Source organism: Larus michahellis, chromosome 11, assembly GCF_964199755.1.
Source record: "Larus michahellis chromosome 11, bLarMic1.1, whole genome shotgun sequence".
NCBI classification, from domain to species: Eukaryota; Metazoa; Chordata; class Aves; order Charadriiformes; family Laridae; genus Larus; species Larus michahellis.
This window is the reverse complement of record NC_133906.1, coordinates 1,456,030-1,476,529: the sequence shown is the minus strand read 5'-3', so window position 1 is coordinate 1,476,529 and position 20,500 is coordinate 1,456,030. Positions and strand designations below refer to the sequence as shown.

At 56.8% G+C, this 20,500-nt stretch overlaps 1 protein-coding gene across 1 annotated transcript; it reads right to left on the bottom strand.

Moving 5' to 3' along the window:
* Positions 1 to 6,016: 6,016 nt before the first annotated feature.
* On the bottom strand, positions 6,017 to 11,792 carry LOC141749778 (protocadherin-10-like). The gene is made up of 4 exons (XM_074603863.1): positions 9,148 to 11,792; positions 7,897 to 7,955; positions 7,703 to 7,791; positions 6,017 to 7,479 (listed from the first exon to the last, which is right to left on the bottom strand). The coding sequence occupies exons 1-4, from the start codon at positions 11,632 to 11,634 to the stop codon at positions 7,220 to 7,222; spliced, it is 2,895 nt and encodes a 964-aa protein (XP_074459964.1). The 5' UTR covers positions 11,635 to 11,792; the 3' UTR covers positions 6,017 to 7,219.
* Between the last annotated feature and the right edge of the window lie 8,708 nt (positions 11,793 to 20,500).

Sequence of the window (20,500 nt, the reverse complement as noted above, 5' to 3'; positions counted from 1 at the left end):
GGATAAATGGATGAAACTATCCCAGGCAAAGTCCCTGGGGAAGGAACCTCTGAGCAGACAACTGTTATGCCTTGCAAGATTCAGAGCTTCTCCAGCAATGCAATCTATGCAGAGAGGAGGCTGTTTCATTTCTCTTTCCTATTTCCCTCTCCCTCCTCTTTTTCACTTGAATTCCACCTGCAGGCAGCAAAAAACTTCCATGATTTTTTGCTGGGCTCATTTCCCGCTCCATCTCTATTTCCCATTTGAGTATAGAGGTCCTTTGTAAAAATTCTGCATGCCAGCAGAATCAAGCTTTTCACAGGTGGTTCCCAGAGTGGTCTTCCTTCCTCATTCCTTCAGCAGACAGATAGCGCTTTATTAGACAGAAAACCGTGGGGGAAGACACAAGGGTCCCCGTTGTGTTCCCAAGCTCTGTGCTGCGATTTGTCCCTGCAGCTCAGATCCAAGTTTTGAATTTATTTTTTATCTTTTTAAAGAAGAGGTAACATTAAAACAAAGTCTGTAACTTGCCCCTGCTGGTGTCCAAGACAGAAAGAGCAGAAATGATCTTCTGACTCCTCCATTGCAAGATTGGAAGTGTCTTGCTGGTCAGCCATGATACCCCGCGTTGATCCACCCTGGTTTTCAGACACCACGAGGTTGCACACAAGATGGGTCAGTAGACACAAGCACAGCAGATAGGATGGTTTTGTCCCAGTTGGGTGCTGGTGATGTTGTGCCTCTTGTGGGTAACTTGGAGGGGACACAATTTCACTAGGGATTTGGCAATTTTCAGCATGGGATTTTCATGGATTCACATGATGACAGAAACTGAAAGGATGCCTGGAAGTGATTGGGACAGCCTTCTGCTCAAAGCAGGGTCAGATTTGATCCAGCCTCGCTAGGAAAGTATAACATATAAAACCTGAGCCAAAAGAGAGGCAAAAAAGAGGGCGTGAGGGTGGACCCTGCAGTGACAGTAGCATGAAGAAGTCTGTTCAGATACCAAAGGAACATGACCATCCCCGTAAGCACCATCTGACAGGCACTGAGGGAGTCAAATGGCTCATGTGATGTGGCACAACCAGCCAAGAGGACTCTCGGGGAACACGGGAAAAGGATTCTCCCAAGCTATAGAACTCCTTGAATACTGGGGCAACTACCAGACTATTTTGCGGGGGGAACCTAAGGGAGAAAAGATGGTTTAGGTAAGCAAACTGAATGTAACATTGCATTTCCTGGCAACAGAAAAATTACATTTTCATTTTAGGAAGTGATTTCAGGATTATATTCCTGAAGTTTGGTCTTCTAGCGGGGACTCAAAGCAAATAGCATATTTGTTCCTCTGGTCTCTGATAAAATGCCGCTGACAGACAGGTGCTGGGCACGTAGGGCTTTATTTCTGCTTCTGGTAAATTATATTTAAGGAAGATCAAGGAGGAGACTGGGAACAAATGGGATCCTGGAAAATCAAGGAGGAGACTGGGAACAAATGGGATCCTACAGGTGGGATTCATCCCCAGGGCAAACTCATGACATTTCAGTACCTGGGTGGATATGTTCCATCTGTACTCAGGGAAGCTTTGGAGATTTAGTCACTACAGACTGAGCAACTGCAGAGCAAGAGCTGTGATAAACTGGGTGCTAAAGAGCAGCAGCTCTTTGACAGAAAAACGAAGCCTAGAGCCCTCAGCCCTCACCCTTGTCTGTATGAAAACCACTTTCTGTTAGTTAAAACGCCAAGAAATATGGACATGGACTGAAAAGGAGACTCATCAAACCAACCGGTCTTCCCTGTGATGCCAGAGTCTACACTAACCTCTGAATTTCAGATAGACTTGGGCTGAAAAAAATCCCTGTGTAGAGATCTGCGTTGTTGTTTGCACCACGATGAACTCCAGTGCTTTTTAGGGGAAGATTTGGATACAGAAATTCAGTGACTCATTGCAATAGAAAAGAACAAATTCGGACAGCTCATCTTTTCTCTGGGTTCACACAGCAATTTAACCCCAATTTTTCCATTTCCCACGCAGCCTGCTATCACAGTTTCTGCTTCTTGGCCTATGAGAAATCCTACTAATACTCATAATGATTTCCTTGATTGAGGGTTGCTTTTCCTGCTTCTGTTTCCTTCGTATAAATAAGATTTACTTCCTGTGCAGGCAAAATTTATGATAAGACATTTCTGGAGCTATTTAATGATATTTTTTGTTGTAGACATTATTGAAATGAACTGATTTGATGTGAAGACCTTAGTGACCCTTCTAGGAATCTTCACTCTCTCTGCATTTCTTCTGATGCGGTTTTTTTCACCTGTTGTTGCAGATATTGCTAGCAATGAATTAAAATAAATATCTCATCACAAATGCCTGCAGATCCTCTGGATGTGTTTCTGATGGTTGACTGCACAAATGTTTTATTTTTCAATCCGTTTAACATGAACTTGTTTGCCCTGCTTCCTGGCATTGGAGAAACACTTTGAATTCCGAATGCTGAGATAAAAAATCGCTGCTATTGTTTAAAACATGCAAAAATGTATCATTTATTCAAATGTAAAAGTTGTAAATCATTGAATTTCATGGGAGACGAATCATTAGTCAAAGTGCAGACTGCACTAGAGGTCATATTTAATTTATTTTCAAAGCCTTCATTCGTGCTTTTTGGTCCAGTATGTCATAAGTTATTCAATACACAAAGGTGTCTACTTATCTCTCACAATAATTAAGCTGATTAAGTCATATTATCACTAACAAGAAGCATTAATTCCACTTGAGTGGATGCTGCAAAGAGAGTCAGTGACATTTCCACCACTTAGATTGAAAACGCATTACAGGCAAACTGGGGAGGCAAAAGCCTCCCTTAGCCCAGGCCCGTTTCTTCATCCGATCTCTGCGGAGGAGTCAGCAACGGATGTTTTCAGAGCAGTAAAAAAAAAAAAAAAAAAAAAAAAAAGTGCAAAGGAGCAGAGAAAATCAGCACGTGACAATCATGCAGACCATTTTTTTCAGTGTGGCAGAGGCTAAATTATTATGACAAAAGCTAAAGGATATTTATTTCTCCAAAACATCCACTGAGATCAAAAAGGAAGCGGGAGGAGGGGAGCCGGCCAAGAACAGCAGGCTGCTCTGTAGGCTGAGTCCAGGGAGATATTTAAGACACTGAGGCAATTTGCAAAGAAATCAGGATGGACCTCGACCCAGTCCTGGCTAAAGTGAGGTATGTTAATTCCAGCATCGTCTTTCAGTGAGAAGAGAAGAAAAGAAAACAAAGACCTAGCATCTTTGGAGACCGTAATTAACCACTGAGTGCCACAGACTTCAGACTGGATCCAGAACCCTCCAAGGTCAACGTGCCGACTCCCACTGGTCCCCATGGATTTTAGCTCTGTCCTGCCGATACCAGCCCCTCTGGGGAGCCGAGACTGCCTGTATCCATGGCTCTGCCCAGCCTCACCTGGCTGTGTGCAGATTGCTGTGTCCCCACTAAGGTTTCCTGGGGGCTTCACTGGCTGCTACTTGACTCCACACATGGCAGAGCGGAGTAGAGCTGAGCACCAGTCCCTCTGGGTCCTCTCTCTCTGGCCTCTTTTCCCTTTACCTCTGGATTTATTTTGTCTCACTGGTAAATGCTTTCAAGTCATTACAGAGATATAAGTGATGTTTCCAACCAAAGAGTCTATTCAGCAACAGCAAGAGCACAAAAACCTCCCCTCTTTGTGCTGGTGCCCAGCAGCACTACGTGCCTGCCTAGCATGCCCTGCAGCATTTTGCAGCCAACTGCACCACATGGCAGCTTTCCCGCTGTTGGAGAAGCAAATCTCAAGCTGGCTGGCAGGTCCCTGAAAGCCAGATTTGCCTCTGGATCTCTGAGAGAGTTGGAACAGATGAGAGGGGTATATAGAGAGCTCTGCTGAGTATCTCTCCAGTGCGCTCCCTGCCCAGTGCATTATCAGAATACAGAAACTGGCTAATGCTCACGAACTGTGCAGGAGTGCAAGCACAGGAAGGGCTGTAAAAATAACTGGTTGGAGGGCAAAGACCTTGCATTTTTAATGACGCCCTGTCCCTGCGGGAGACCTTCAAAGGAGATCTCATCCGTTACGTGGACGATTCTGACCAGGCATGCCCTTTGAAGAAGGGATAGTAGCGTGGTTGAATTAGGTTTCAGCAAGTGCTCTCTCCCCTAAAGCAAGTCCCATTTTATTGTCCTTTTTATCAATATGTTGATTGAAAAGAGAGAACGAAATCAAGCTCTTGCCAATGCAGGACTTCCTTTAACTAAGCAAAAGGAGATCCTCAGGGCACGTGGGGTGTTGGGACCTGGGGTGGGCACTGTGTTGTCCCTCAAATCCCTTTTGGAAGAGGCTTGACCTGTATTATGACACAAACCTAGGGATCAGCAAGAGGAGCAGAAGTGTGCACATATCGATTTCGTCTCCTGGGCTGAAGATGGCTGGGAGTAATGGAAAGAAAAGGGAGGCAATTTTCTGAGGGTCAAATGAGCCTTGGTAGCAGAGGTTAAAAAAATACCAAGAAAATGCACTGGAGGGTGACACACTCATGGGGAAGTGGCAAAAGCTGGCCACTGGGTTGCTCGACCCCGTGAATTTCCAAGGACAGGGCTGCAAATTGTCCATTTAAAATGTCTGTGTGTTTTTGGGGCTCGATTTTGAGACCTCCCTTTGGGAAGCCACACCTGGGACTCTAACACAAAGCACCAGCTCCACGCGTTTGTTTAGATCCTGGATACTATGAAGCACATGTACTGTGTCCTTTTGCTGTGGGAGCTAAAACACAGCTAACGGCTTGGCCCTGCTGCAGAGGGGCTGTGCCTGAGCCCTTGTGGACTCGCTGGAGAGGGGCTGCAGTCCTCTCCTAACGCCTGACCAGCACCGCCTGGAAACGGCAGGGAAGATACTGCCAGAGCTAATCCAGGAGAGAGCAATGCTTTCTGCCCCCGCAGAGACTCAGGTCCATCTCATGCTTTTATTACTTCTTGAGGCTGTTATTAATTTTACTGTATCACTTTACGTAATTCTCCCGTTCTTTTGAAGCAGTGAAACAGGCTAATGCTGCACAGGGGTCTCAGGCAGTGGCTGTCTGGGGTTCTTCTTTTACCCTTAACACTCTGCAGAGACCATTGAAGAACGCAGTCGGCAGCATAAAACCCTTTGTCCTACCGTCTAATTGGGACAGGGAATAATATTTCATCTACTGACAGCCAGGCAGATGTGAGCTGGGACTGAAGTCACCAGAAGCAGCCAGGTCCCTTTCATGTCCAAAGCACTGTCCTCCTGGGTCCCTGGCTCCCATGGGCCCCTTTGAGTGTTCCCTGCCCCCTGCTTCCACCAAAGAAGCACGTTACCCACTTGAGACAAGGACTTTTCTGGGTTAATCCCAAAAGCCGCATTGCAGCCTCCCCAAGCCCGTCACTGAGCAAGCGGGGGGTAAGAGAAGGACAGCCACGGCGTGTGGCTGCCTCAGGACTTCATCCGAAGGTGAACCACTTCCCACATCGAGTCATCCCACCAGCACATACTGGCTTGCCTGTTTCCAGGCAGTTCGTCCCTACGCCCGCACAAGCCCAGGTTATCTCTGCAGCTCCCGAGGCAAGCTGGTGGGTGACGAGCATCCAGGGGAAAGCTTACATGAACCATAGAAAGCAATGCGCAAAGCCAACAATAAGCCGTTACTGCCAGCCCCAGCCCCTCTCCCCAGCAGTTCAAAGCCCTTTATGCCCATGCCTTGGTACAAATGCCTGCGGAGTCTCTGCCCAAGCTGGAGCATGGGGCAGGGAGCTGTGTGACATCTCTGGCCATGACCCCAAAGTGATCCCACGTACAGGGAGGGAGGGAAAGGCACCCTGAGCCCCAAGCATATGGGTGAAGTGAATAAAATGAGCTCTTCTGGGCTGCTCCAGCAACTCAGGAGGCCAGAGGGACACACATGTCTGCTGAAGCTGAGAGCCCTCCTCCAAGAGCTGAGCATTGATTCCCGCTTTCTTGTGCAGCTCAGGGACAGCCGGGAGACAGGGTGAGCTATTAAAATACAATTTATTGGTACAAATCAGACATCGTGAAACAAACTCGGTTTAGAAAGAGCTGTCATGTTCTGCACAGATGGATTGGAAATGAACTGTCCCGTGACCGGAGCGATTGGCAATGCTGGCAGACAGACCGGGTGGACAGGTGTAGGGCGAGCAGGGCAGGGGGAGAGACTGTTCTGGGGCTGGAGTCCTGCCCGTGAGGGCTCCTGACAGCCAACTAAAAGTCCTCAAGGAGATGCAGGGCACAGCGTGAGATGTCTGTCCCATGCAAGTGGGGCTCCCAGTGGAGTGATTCCCCAAGGAGTTCAGGACTTGGGGAAAACAGAGATCCAGGTGAGGGCAGGGGGAGGAGGGAAGAGGACTGTCACCTGTGTCAGGGCCCCTACAATGGCTGGAAACTCTCTTTCCTTCAGATGATGTTGCCTTGGGCTAGAGAGTTACCCAGCAGGGCCTCACCTTGTGCATTTCTGAGCCATCCAATCTGTGTGTGTGCTCCAGCCCATGCTGCTCCCAGAGCAAAGACTGGCTGTGTCCTGGACCCTGGCTGTGTCCTGGACTTTGGGTCTCCAGTCCTGCAAGTGTCAGGTCAGGGTTTGAAAGGAAGCACTCACAGTGGTTGGCTTTTGCACTCACTTCCTGGAGAAGCCAGACATCAACGGCTGCTCTGGACATGCAAAACATCCCACTGGGTCTCTGGGACAGAGCAATGGGTCACTGCCCCAATATGTAGGGTCAGGCTTGACTGAACCAGGCTTGGTCTGCGTACGTTTACCATGCCTACTGGGACAGAAATACAGGCATGCAGCTCGGTACATTCACACAGCCAGACAAGACAAAGAAGTGACAACGTTTACAGAGATGAATGGTCCCTAAGGGGACGTGGGAATGGATAAACTCAAGGCAGATTTGCTTAAATCTGGTTGTATGGGCCCCCACCAGCACCTGCTGCCAACACAGCTTTGCAGGATGAGGTGAGAGAAATGCCCCCCGCCCCCCTATCCCTATCACTTCTCAGTATTGTGCTCCTTAAATCCTTTCCCCATGCCCTGGTGGGCCACTATCTTAGCAGCCCCACAAAGTCCTGAGTGGTCCATACATGGAGCTGTGTGCTGCGGGGGGGGACCTGGCAGCTGAAATAATGCAAGTGATTCCCAGGGCCTTGGGCAGAGCCATCCAGGCCCAGCTCTGGTCATTATTTCAGGTCGTTGTTGATAACCACACTGTCATGCATGTCACAGTAAGTTGTCATCTTCTTCCTCTTGCCAAAGGTGGAGAAGCTGTTCTTGTTCTCCCGGCCTAGGAAGAGAGGCCCATCTTTGCTGGAAAGCAGAGTAGGGGTGCCGGGGATGTAGACATTGTGCTGATAATCCAGGGCTGGGATGTGCCCTGGGTACAAGGAGCTGTACTGTGGTGTCCAGATGCTGTTGGTGCCTACCGAGGCCTTCTGAAACTCTGGAGGAAAGATGAGTGGGAGAATGGCTCAAGGGAGGTCACACCCATGTCCCAGGGTGCAAGCCCATGGCCGTGTGTCGCCAAACTCCCTTCTGGAGCCTGGACACCCCTTCCACCCGGCAAAACTCTACCACTGCTAGGAGCAGGGCTGTGTCCCCCTACTGCACCTCCACCAAACGACAAGAAGGTCTGGTCCTCCCAGCCCCAGTGCACCGATACTAACCCGAGACAGGGGTCACCAGCGTGCACAGCCTCTCGTGCTCCTTCTGAAGGGCTCTGCGGATTTCCCCCACGTCCTCCAGGCTCTGGGAGCTAAAGAGAAAAGTTGGGTTCAAAACTGCGTTGGAGATAACCTCCCCATCCCCACATCCCCCCTTCCACCCACTCCCTCTGTTCCCACAGGGCCGGATTTGGTACCTCTTTAGAGCAAGTCGCTGCGTGCTTGGAGGCAGCCAGTCCATGTTGGGCTGTTTGATCTGGAAAACACAAGGAAGGGCAAGGCTGGTTATTGGGACTGTTAATCAGCCCAGCCCTGCCAGCACAAGGCTTCAGCAGCCAGGGATGCAGGACCCTGTCTCCTCCTTTGTGGAGAAGCACAGAGCACACTCCCATTTCAAGGAAACTGAGGCAGTTTTGAACCAGCCTGTTCTCTTCTGAACCTTCCCCACCCTCCTGAGACACTGGGATTGTCTGGGGCTTACTCTTCATTCTCTGGGAGTTTAAATGCCCAGGTCTGTCCTTCTGGGGAGAGAGAGGGGCTTTTCCTATTTCCATTAATTTTAAAAAGCCTTTTTTTTTTGCAGGTGTGATGGTAACTTAGCCCAGGTTTCAGGCACCAAAGGGTGAAAGGTGAAGAAATTGGCTGCAGACCCAACATCTCAAGGGGGGTTGCAAACAGCTAGGGGAAAATCCCATTAAGGTATTAGAGAAGTGAGTCCAGCGGTGCAAGGAGACGTGCAGGAAGAGCCTCTTGGCAGCGAGTCTTGGGCTCTCCTTGGAAGGGCTGTTTTATTAAAAGTCAAACGTAAGTGGATTAGACGCCTCATCACTCTCCATCCTTGTAATCGCGTTTCGGAAAGAGTCTTTCATCGGGAAAATTAGACGTTCCTCATTTCAATACCTAACAAATGTTGACATCAAAATCCCGCCCTGAAGACCCCACTCCCTCCCCGCTGGCACAGGCTGGTGCGGCACAGCGGCCAGGCCTGGGTGCCAGACATGGGGACACGAGCAGTGCCAGCAGGCTTGGGACCAGCTCTGGGTGCAGCAGTGGGACACCGCGGACCCCTGCCGGCACGGGGAAAAGCGGACCGGCAGCGACGCTCAGGCTGTCCCAGTGTGAATTGCTCACCCACACAGAGGAGATGCCACCCCCACCATCCCACCCCTCCAGGGCACGGGAGCATCTCCATTGCCTCTAATGGGTGCAAAAGGTGTCAGAAAGGGATTTCCTCTCGCCTCAGCCAAGCCTGACGCTCCCCCAGTAATTAGACACATCGGGAAGCTCGATGGAGAGTTTCCCGCTGCCTGATGGCTCCTAATTCCCGCACTGATCAAAGGTGCCAGTTATTCTCTGTGAAAAGCCGTTTCTCTCACGGCACAGAGGCTGACAAAGGGAGCTGGGGAGACCCTCAAAGCACTTGTAGTCATCGCCAGACATGACATTACCTGCTTGGAGACCTGGAGATGCTGTCCTGGCCGGGACCGCTTCCCAGGGTCCTTCTCGTTGTTCCGGGGCGGGCTGCAGGGTTTGAGGAACATGAAGTCGCTCTGGGCAGACTCAGGACCTAGGCAGACCTTGTAGCAGTAGCCCGGGGGGCCACCCCCGGGCACATCGAGGCAAGTGGCAGCCGTGGTCCCCGTGGGGGGCTGCGCCGTCAGGTTGGACGTCTTCAGGCTGTCAGAGGAGGGTCTGGACCCAGGGCAGCAGTGGCAGCGGGGCGGTGAGCAGCCATCGCCTTGGTGGGAGCGGTGCTCTCCACGGCACCGAATGGCTGTGAGGATGAGGATGGCGAGAAGGAAGGTGAAGGAGATGGAGCCCAGGGAGACAAGGAGGTAGAGAGTGACCGGGGAGGATGAGGAGGCCTCTGGGGGGAGGCTGAACTCGCTGAAGTCAGAGAGAGTCTGCGGCATGGTCTCCACCACCGAAAGCAGGAGGGACACGGTGGCTGAGAGGGCTGGCTGCCCACCGTCACGTACCTGCACCAACAGCCGCTGCCGGGTTGCATCCTGCTCTAGAAAGGAGCGGAGGGTGCGCAGCTCACCTGTGTCTGGTGCCAAGCTGAAGAGGGTGAAATCAGTGGCCTGGAGGAGCTGGTAGGAGAGGCGTGAGTTTAACCCCGCATCCGCATCCACTGCCGACACCGTGCCCACAAGGTAGCCAGGCCCGGCTGATCGCGGCACCAGCTCGGTGGCCACGGAGCCATTGCGCGGCATGGGGGAAACGATGACTGGAGCGTTGTCGTTCTGGTCCAGCACAAAGATGTGGACGGTGACGTTGGCGCTGAGTGGCGGGAAACCCGCATCCTGTGCTTGCACCTGGATCTGGAAGCTGCGGATCTGCTCATAATCGAGGGAGCGCAGGGCATACATGTGCCCGCTGTCCGAATTGATAGACACGTAGGTGCCCACAGGCATGCCATGGATGTGCCCATCGGCAATGGAGTAGGACAGGTAGGCGTTTTGTTGGCAGTCAGGGTCCAATGCGCTGACGGAGCAGATGGAGGCACCTGGCGCATTGTTCTCCATCACATAGACGCTGTAGGAGGGCTGGAGGAAGCATGGGGCATTGTCGTTCACATCGGACACCGGGACGGTGAGGGTGCTGCGGGTCAGCAGGGCAGGGGAGCCCATGTCCCGTGCCGTGATGCTTACGTTGTACTCGGATACAACCTCCCGGTCCAGCGCCTGCGTGGTGACTAGCGTGTAGTAGTTGCGGAAGGAGGAACGGAGCTCGAAGGGCACGTCGGGGCCGACCTCGCAGCTCACACGCCCATTGTCCCCAGAGTCCCTGTCCAGAACACTGATGACAGCGATGACGGTGCCTGGTGGGGCATCCTCCAGCACAGGTGTGGACACTGAGGTGAGGGTCACTTCTGGCGCGTTGTCATTCACATCAAGGAGGTGGACAAGCACTCGGCAGTGCACAGCCACAGCCGAAGGCCCACGGTCCTTTGCTTGCACGTAGAGCTCATGGAGGCTTGCCCGCTCATAGTCCAGAGGGCCCTTCAGCAGCACCTGCCCACTCCGGGGCTCTATGTGGAAGAGGTCCCGGACACGTGGTGGCGCATGCCCACTGAAGGAGTACTCGATCTCTCCGTTGGGGCCCTCATCCAGGTCAGTGGCATTGAGCTGGATGACCAGGGTGCCGGCAGGGGCATCCTCAGGAAGGCTCACACCGTACGAGGGCTGGTCAAAGGCAGGCACGTTGTCATTCGCATCCAGCACGGTGACAAGGATGTGAGCTGTGCCTGAGCGCTCGGGGACACCGCCGTCGAGAGCGGTGAGCAGCACCCGGTGCGCGCGTTGCTGCTCCCGGTCGAGGGCGCGCTCCAGCACCAGCTCTGCAAACTTGCTGGCATCACTGCGCGTTTGCACCTCGAGCGAAAAGAAACCATTGGGGCTGAGCCGGTAGGTGTGCACCGAGTTGGTACCCACGTCAGGATCCTGGGCGCTCTCCAGTGGGAAGCGGGCACCGAGCACTGCAGACTCGGCCACCTCCAGCACATACTCTTGCCAGGGGAATGTGGGCGCGTGGTCATTGATGTCCAGTACCTCCACCTCGACACGATAGAGCTCCAGCGGGCTCTCGACGAGGAGCTGCAGGTGGAGCAGGCAGGTCCCCCCGGCCTCGCACACCTCCTCCCGGTCGATCCGCTCGTTCACAAAGAGGATCCCATTCTCCAGGTTCACCTCCAGGTGCTGCCTGGCCCCGGCCCGCGACACGATGCGGAACCGCCGTGCCGACAGGGTGGACACGTCCAGCCCCAGGTCCTCTCCCAGGTTGGCCACGAAGGCTCCGTGCTCCAGCTCCTCGGGCACGGCGTAGCGCAGCTGCCCGCTCGCCGGGCGCGGTGCGGGGGGCCCGGCCAGCAGGAGGAAGAGGAGGGAGCGGAGGAAGAGCTGTCCCCGCCCGCAGCCTGCCTCGGCCCCCATGGCCCCCCAGCCCTCCCGGGGACGCCGGATCCCACTCGCGCCGCCGCGTCCCTCCTCACCTGTGCTCGCCCCTCGCACTCCCAAAGAGTTTCGGGCTCCCGGGGGCGGCGGGGGAGGGCCCTGCCCGGAGCTGGGGGGGCGGGGGGGGGGCGAACCGCGGCCACCGGCGGCCGCTTAACCCCTTCCCCGCTGGCCCCGGGGAGGGAATGCAATCCGGGCCCCCGGTGCCACACCGGAATCGTTCCACCGGAGCCGGGGGCGGCTGGGGAGGGGGCTAGCCCCGGGGAGGTCCCCTTAAACGGCGGTGGGAGCCCGATCGCTGCCGGGGGCACCGATATTACCCCGCAGATGCTGCGCTCGTCCCCGCGGTAGATTAAGAGGAGCCCGGATCGCGGCGGCTGCCAAATCCCCCCGCCGCGTCCCCCGCCGCGCCGGTCCTAACCTTTACCAGATGGTTAAGCCCCTCCAGACTTGATTACATTTCCCTGCACACCGTTTTCCTTGTAATGCGGAGTTTTTAATTACCGGAGCAGGGGGGATTACAGCTCTGGATAAAGCTGAGCCCATCAGCGCGGAGGCACAGAGAGACCCCCCCCCCGGCTCCGCTTCTTCCCTGCCTGCTCCCACCCCCGGCACCCCGCCCGCCCACAGCCCCGCGCCCCTAATCCCGGTCCCCCAGCGGGCACCCCAATGCCAGCCCCCTCGGGCTCGGGGGGCACGATCCCGCCGGAGACCCGAGGACCTCTTTCCCCCCCCCCCCGCCCCCTCCACGGAAGCTCCCCCCGCGGGCACAAACTTTCCGCCCTCCGCGGAAAGCGAGGGGGAGGCGGGCGCGGAGCGAGCCTCGGGTCCCCCACCGGCCCCCGGAGGGCGACAGACGGAGCCCCCCGCGCCCCCCCTCCCCCTCGCCTCCCCGCCCCGGTACCGATCACGGTCCCTCCGCTGGTCGATCCGTTCTCTCCGCAGACCCGTCTCCAGCCGCCGCCGTGTCCGGGCAGCTCCGCGCGTCGCCTCCCACCGCCGCCGTCCCCGGGGGCGCTCGGTAACGGGACGGGGCGGCCGCTCCCCCCGCCTCGCCCCGCGGCCGCTTAGGATGCGGATAATCCCCTAACGATCTAGTTAAGGGCTCGGAGGGGCTCGGAGCGGCTTTAGCCGTGCGGTGATATTCCGCCGCCTTTGTCTTTGCCTCCCGGTCCCCGGTGGGAAGGGAACAGCCCCCCCCCCGCTCCTCCGCTACCCACGGGGGAGGCAGGATCCAGGGGCGACCGGAGGAAGCGGGAGGCGGCGGGGCTTGGAGGGGTTTGGAAAAGGGATTTGGTCCCTGGGAGCGCAGCGCGCCCCACGCGGGACCGGTTTGGGACAGGGGCGAGCGGGTGGCACGGCGGGGCGAGCGGGTGGCAGCAGCGGCGCGGCCGGGTCACGCGTGGCCCCGGGCGGCTCCCGGGTGGAAGCGGGACGGCTGCCGGTAAGTGAAGCCCAGGCTGCATCGGCAGCGCCCATCACGGCCGTCCCGTCCCCCGCACCATCTCCCACGCCAGGGCCACCCCTGGCGCCGTCTTTGTCACCCCCCCGCCCCCGCCGCCCCGATCTGTTTCCTTCTCATCCCACAATTCTCCCCCCTCCACACACGATCTGTGTCCCCCCCGCCAGCCCTGCCTCACCGCCCAGCGCTGCCCGGGGCTGGGACTCCGGCGGTGGCACGGCCAGGGTAGGGTTGCTCCGGGAGCCCCCCCGAGGGTTGCTCAGGCCGGAGGGGGATGTTGGGGGGGGCGACACGACAGGGACGCTGGACAACGAGATTTTCCGGGGTCTCGTTTCCCGCCCCCCTCCAGTCCTTCCCCGTCTCCGACCAAGCGCGTTCCGGGAAAAATCCTCGGAGCGGCTCTCGCCCTTTTGTTGGATTCAGATTAAAATATTCATTCTCCCCCCTCCCTGGTGCAACATGCTCCCGGCAGGAGCCGTGGCCCCCCGGGCCCCCTGCCCGGTCCTGCCTGTCCTTTTCCCAGTCTGCTCGGCGATCCGCCCCCCGCAGCTCTCCATCACCCCTTCCTTGGGAGGGGATCCATCCGAGTGCCCCCCATTGCTTTCCTCCCCTAAGAGAGGTCACGGGATAGTCCCATTCTGTTCCTTTTCCTCCCTTCCCCAAATGCTGGGGTCCCCCGAGCCCCCACGATTCCAGGGTACCAAGTTAAAAAGTTGGGGGCTTGAGAAAGGGCACGGGCTTGTCCCCAGGATCCCTTTCCTGAATGAAATGGCACAGGCTGGGGGGGAGGCTGAGGATGCTGCAGAGGGATGTGTGATCCAAAAAAGAGCTTTTTTTTGGGGGGAAGGGGGGGGCATAGCAGAGGAGGGTGGACAGCAGAATGGGGGAGATGGCCTGGGGACAGCCCAGCACCCCAGCTAACGCCCAGTAGATTTTAAAGTCTCCCCTTGTGACCCAAGGGAGCATTCAGCTGCCACCGCTGTTCTCACCGGGTAAGGAATCAGGACACGGTTAGAAGCTTGGTTTTGGAAGATGCTGGAAGCTAGGAGAAGCGGGGGCGGGGGGGGGGGGTGTCTCTCTGAGATGTCTTGGCACAGGCGGGCGGGTGGCCGGTTGCCGCAGGTCGGCACTGATGTGGCTTGGCAAGGCCAGCCGGAGAGATCAGGGTGGGATGTTAGCAGGAGACGCCGCAGGTTGAGCCGCCTTGGAAAAGCCACGCAGAGAGAGCAAAGGGGTTTGGGGGGGTTGGAGGGGGAAGGCTGTCACCCAGCTGCCTGCAGGCGCCAAACCTTGCCCGGCCACCACCGTCACTTTGTTTTCCTGCCCGTCGTGTTCTGGGCCAGTAGAAGGGTCTGCAAAAAACGCTGTCCCTGCCAGCCCGGGCGTCCCTTCCCCCAGCTCCCCAAGGCGCCCGTCTGCCCAGCCGTGCATGTGGGTTTGCTGCTCCCTTCTTGCTCCAAGCGAGAGCGGTTATAGTTCCCAGTGCCCAAGAGGGCAACGGTGGTGGGAGGGGGCGGTGTCTCCTGACTGAAGACGAGATCAGCTCCGGCCCTGCGGCTGGCAAATCCTCCCCAGGCTCGTTGTGCAGGGTCAGGACCTGGGGGCTCGGTCTTTGAAGTCCCAGAGCTCTGTGCAGCGGGATGCCCAGCTCAGCGCCCCTTCCCCGCCGAAGCTTTGACTCCCTGCCTCCCCTTGGGAGGAAAAAAGTGCCCCGAGGGGGGTGGTGGCTGTCTCCGTGTGTTTGTCAGGGCTGGTGGGGCACTCTGCCTGCCTTTGGGTGCTGGGATGAAAACCAGGAAACATGTCCAATCTCCTTTCAGAGGCGCACAGGGATGGAATGAGAAGCTACGGGCATGAGCTGAAGAAGGGAAATTCTTGTTAGGTATTAGGGAAAAAAACAATCTTCACTGTGAGGGTGGTAAAACACTGGCACAGGAACCAGACTCGGGCAGGAATTGCCATTCTTGGAGATCCTCCTGAGAAACCTGATCTACCAGCCCTGCCCTGAGCAGGGACCTCTGGACGTCCCAACTGATCAAAACCATCGTGTGATTCAGAAAGCCCCAATCCGTAGCAGCCCCTCTGAGCAGAGGTGAAGTAGTCACCAAGGTGACAGAGACCGCTGCCCAGAGAGCCGTGGTTTCAGGAGAGCGCAGGTCCCATGTTTGTCAAGGAGGCATTTCTTTTCACAGACGCCTTGCCCAGAGGTGGGGTATGGAGCAAGGAAGGATGCTGGGGCTCCATTCCCACTGGAAGTCCAAGTCCCTGGGTTCTGTCCTGCAAGGTGCCTGAGTTGCTCAGCACCCTCGTGTTCCCTGGCGGCGGTGCAGGTAGACCTCTCGCACCAGGCAGGTTTGGAGCCAGGGTGCGTCAGTAAAGTTTTCCTGAAGTTCCGGGCAGTTTGTAGGTGAGAAGATGTAGCTCAGGTGGCCAACTCAAGGGCCGCTACTGGTAAACTGGATTCTCTTGGCCAGCGACACACAGCAACACATCCCCCAAGGCCTCCTGCTGGGACAGATGGAGGCTGAGGCAAAGGCTCAGCTTCACATGGACCCTCCATACCTATTATCTACTTTTGAGCATTTTCAGGACATGGGGGTCAGTCTCCGCTCACTTCTGGGTGAGCCAGTTCTGGCTCCCTGCAGGACACAGCTCAGGGAGCCACCGTCTCCGCTCCGGTTTCAGAGAGGCGGGGGGATCTTCTTGCAAGCCCAAGCCTGCAAAGGGAGCTGCTTCCATGGCCGGTGTCTTGTTCCTCTTGAAGGAAGAGACCTTGGAGCCAAATCCGAAGAAGGGCTGTGTTCCCGTTATCCTCAGAGCTGGGACTCGTACTGCCCTGGGCAGCCTCCTGGAGGCTCTTCCCTAAAATGTCCTGTGGGGATGTCTCTCCTCTGGGAAGGACTAAGGAGCGGAGGGGTCTGTGAGGAAAGTAAGGGTGGGCAACGGCATGATGCTTGCATGGGGGGAGAGCAGAGGCTTTGGGAGAGAGGAGGTAACTGCTCTCAGGCACCAGTGTGACTGATCTGGGAACACCGCACGCAGCGCCGGCGTCTGAACTTTTGAAAGAAGATCAAAAAGCTGATTTAAGGCTTGGAAAAATACCTTACAGGGAGAAGCGTAAGCGAACCTGCCTGAACTCTCCGTGCAAAAAGAAGCTGGAGGAGGTTTGACGGCAGGGCCAGGGAGGCGTCACAAGGAGGAAAAGCTGGGGACAACAGGACAGATAAAGGCATGTGGACCCGCAGCTTGAGCCGGACGGCTTCATGCTCTGGGCCGTGAGAGGGGATCGAGCTGTCAGACCTGTGGATGGTGTCTCTGCCTCTTGGTGCCTGCAGATCCCTGTGGAACAGAAGATGGGGGTTCATCAAGCCCCATTTCCCCAGCGTATCTTGATGAAACGGGAAGACTGGCCCTGGGGAGAGGGGTTCAGAGTGACCCCCCCCCTCCTCCCGCAGAGAAACCGCTGCAGCTCTCCCCTCCATGCGGGTGATCCTACAAGAAATTTGACCTGCTCTTTCCTATGAGAAGAAAGCCCTGTTGCCACCGGGAAGTATCTTGTCAGCTCCCAAAGGGCTCCAGGGAAGGGGCGATAACCTGAACATAACCCCAAAATAACCCTAACAGCTTCCCTCGGCAGGACTCCAGGATCCTATCCCCTCTCCTCTCCTCTCCTCTCCTCTCCTCTCCTCTCCTCTCCTCTCCTCTCCTCTCCCTCCCCCTCCCCCTCTCCCTCTCCCTCTCCCTCTCCCTCTCCCTCTCCCTCTCCCTCTCCCTCTCTTCTCTCCTCCATCCTAAATAGCAGCTGGAAATGTTGGAGTTGGGACCCCGAGGAGGACCCCATGGGGCGGGAGTTGGGGTGGATGGTTCCTCGTCCTCTGCCCACACACATCTTGCCACCAACACCCAAACAACAAATGGGTGCCTGCATTTCGCTTTGACATCCCCCGTCCCCGGGCTGGGTTGGTGGTTTCAGAAGGGAAAGGTAGAAAAAGGCATGCTCTCCTTTGTCCTCATTTCTGGTTTTTAGCCATCTGCTTCTGTTGAGCCATCCTGGATCTCCAGGGATGCATCTCTGGAGAAGAAATTCCCATTTCCAGTTCTGGACAGATATGGGGATGCTCCCTGCTTCCCTGCTGCGCCCCCCCCGCCCCGGGCCTTCACTTCATTTCTCTGTCCCAGTTCCCAGGCTAGGGACCACCTCTACCATCCCACCCCCTGCCGGGGGCTGCGTGACCCCCTGAGACACCCCCCCAACATCCCCATCTCCTCCCGGGAGCTTTGCGGATCCTCCAGGTCTCTCTTTTCTCCCTCCCCCCACCCCCCCCCACCCCCGCTTCCCCCCCAGCCCTACTTCTTTCCTCTCTGTCTGGGAGATCAGTCATCGAGGGTGTCGACAAGCACGCACCCGACTCCCCCGGGAGGATGGGGAGCGCTGGAGCTGGGGGTGGTGTTCTGCTGCGAGAAGGCAAAGCTGCCATCAGCAGGCGCTTTGATCTGCAGACAATTACAGACGAGTGTAGGACCTCGCTCCGCTCAGCCAATAAATAATGGAATTTGTGCGTTGACACAGACAGATTTCCCCCCAAACTGTCAGAGAAGGGGAGACGGAGAGTGAGCGAACGGGGGGCCCGAGCGGCTGGAGGGAAGGGGAGAGGAGCGGGCAGGGGAAGGGCCTGGGGGGAAAACAGGGAGAGGGGGCAAGGGAGGGGAAAAAGGACAAGTTTGGGGAGGCGACGCTGATGAGGGAAGCTGGGCAGGGAGGAGAAGGAGCCTGAGGAACACATATTTGTTGAGGGGAAGGAAAATCAAGACAGGAACTGTGGGTGGAAGGCGGGGGGAGTGCTGCATACGCAGGAGGCTGGAAGCAGAGCGGGGGGGAAAAAATAATATCTGAAGGTGGAAAAGAAAGAGAAGGAGGAACAAAGGGATGGCAGTGCCCCCGGGGCTCCCCGGCTGCCTGGCAGATCACACGCTTTCCGAGCAGGGACCATATTCCCGCAGCCCCTCCGCAGAGCGGCCCTGACCCCCCCTGGGGCACCCCGCGCACCGGCGGGCTGGGGGGAGGTACGCGCGGGGCGGCGAAACGGTGCCGCTGGTGCGCAGCCACCAGCAGAAATTTGCTCTGAGATCACAAGTCCCTGAAAAAACCTCCCGCGGACGCCCCGTCCCCATGCACCCCCCCGTCCCCACACCCCCCCCTGCTCCTCCCCGTCTCCCTCAGCCTTCCCCAGCCCGGGGCTGTTTGTTCTCCGGCTGATGATGGTTTTTTAACTTTGCCAGCGAGAAAGAGATACCTCTCCTTTGGTCAGGAGCCCCATCACCCAGCCTGGCAGAAACCATCCAGCCTTCCAGCAGCCCTCCAGTGGCAGCAGATCCAACCGGGATGGGGGTTCCCACTGGGGCCCTCTCCTTCCTCCCAGTTTGGAGCACTCAAGAGCGTTGTTTGCTCCCTCTTGGCCCCATCTGCGGCCCGACCATGCTCAGCATCGAGAGTGGCCCAACTTGCCAAGGTCTCCCGGCCAAGCACCACCTCACTGTAGGCGGCCCCCGCTCCCTGCTTGGCCCTTCGTGGAAAATGGGTGTCCAAAAGTTTCCCATCCAAGCTCTGGGTGGGAAGCAAACACCTCCCAGCCTAGGGACCACCCCCCCCACCCCAAGTCTACCTTCCCCTATCCCAGCCTCCCATCCCTTCCTGATCCCTTCTGTGGAAACACCACTCCAACCAGGGGCTGGACCTTTGCCCTTGCACAGTTTGGGGACACACCGTGTCCCCCCGGGTGAGAACAGCAAGACAGTGACAGGTTGGGCCAAGGGTTGACCAATGGGGGTGGCACCTAGGAAACAGGGTGTCCGTAGAGCTGGCGGGGGCAGGAATACCGTCCGCAGGGCTGTGTGGGACGGTGCTGCAGCAGAAGGTTGGCTGACGGGGTGTGGGAGACCGAGGAGCCTCGCAGCCCGTCCCCGGCAGAGTTTGGTGGTCCATTCTCCTGGCACCACGGCACCAGGTCAGAGCAAAGCAGGAGTCGGGGGAGATTCCAGGGATATCGCCCATGGAACCTGTTTAGCTTAATGACGGCAAACGGCGAGAATGGCTGCCTAACTGGGGCAGCGGTAGCTTATGGCCTGAGCAGTGGGAGGACCGGAGCTCCAGCCAAGCTCTTACACCTCTGTTTTGGGAGGGTGGAATGTAAAACTGGTGTAAATCGCTAAAAAGCTATGTCTTTTCCGGTCAATGTTGCTACTGAAGTGACTGCAGCAGGTAATGATTCAGCTGGCCAAGGCAGAGTAACGCACAGGGCCAGGCTGGAACCCCTTCTTCTCCAGGATCCCTCTAGGTCCCTGATCCCAGTCATTCTACTTGGGAAGGTGGGAATGCTGGGCTGGATCTGGCTGCTGCTGCTCCGGTCCCGAGCAGGACCTGAAAAGAGGGACGGGAAGGTGGGAGAGCAGGAGAGGGAGGGGTTTAGGGGGTGCACAGCAGCCTCCCCAGGTCCCTCTGAAGGAAGGAAAACGGGGGGAAAAGCAGCTTCACGCTGAGGTTCTGGTGCTCAGCCCCTCCACGAGGCTCCAGCCCTCTCTCCCTGGATGAGGCCAGGGAAGAAGATGGCTGGGAGAGAAGAAGCGGTGGGGGCAAGATAGATTCCAGCTTTCTTTAGGGTCTGCTGTGACACCCCAGCACTTCTCCAAACACTGCCATCAATATTTAACGGGCTGGAGCCACAGTAGCGCGGCTCAGGCTGATCATGGTCCCCAGCCTGGCTAGGACAGGGGGTGCGCAGGGAGGTCTGATGGAGCCGGAGATGCTCCCCCCAGGTCTTCCCAGCCGCATGCCATGAGGAGCGGCTCCGTGGCCAGGGCAGAGCCTTGAACCCTCTGCCCGGGCGCTGAGAAAAAGCACCAAGCTGCCTCCAGGCACCTCAAAAACACTTTCACGGTGAGACCAGGCAGGAGACCCCAGCCTGGATGTGGGAACCACGAGAAACGCCCCTCCTTACTCCACCAGATCCCAGTTTGAAGCTGTGGAAGAGCTGCGTCCCCTTTTTGGCAAGAGCGAAGCAGGAATCAGCAGGCACAAGGGCAGCCCGTGGGGGGAAGCAGGCAGGGCAGCCACAGAGCTGGGGCCTCCCTCCCTCTAATTAAAACCCCCAAACCCTGACCCAGGCGAGCAGGTCCAGCACCAGCAGCCTCACAGTTCCACATGGAGATGGAGCGCGCTCAGGAAGAGCCACGGAGCATCGCTGCTCCAGGGCTGGGGGCGTAACACCCCCCAGCAGCGGAGGGAGCAAAGGGTTAACACAGTGGATGCAGGCAATGTTATCTGTCTCTTCTCTAAATATTATTTCCTCCCATGAAACCAGCTTTTCATCCTTGGCTAGAGGCAGC

Excerpts from the sequence above, each read along its gene's own strand:
- LOC141749778 (XM_074603863.1), bottom strand. The coding sequence starts at position 11,634 with ATGGGGGCCGAGGCAGGCTGCGGGCGGGGACAGCTCTTCCTCCGCTCC. Across the intron at positions 7,956-9,147 it reads ATCTCCAGGTCTCCAAGCAG|ATCAAACAGCCCAACATGGA; the intron begins GTAATGTCATGT and ends TGTGTTTTCCAG. Across the intron at positions 7,792-7,896 it reads CAGCGACTTGCTCTAAAGAG|CTCCCAGAGCCTGGAGGACG; the intron begins GTACCAAATCCG and ends TTTTCTCTTTAG.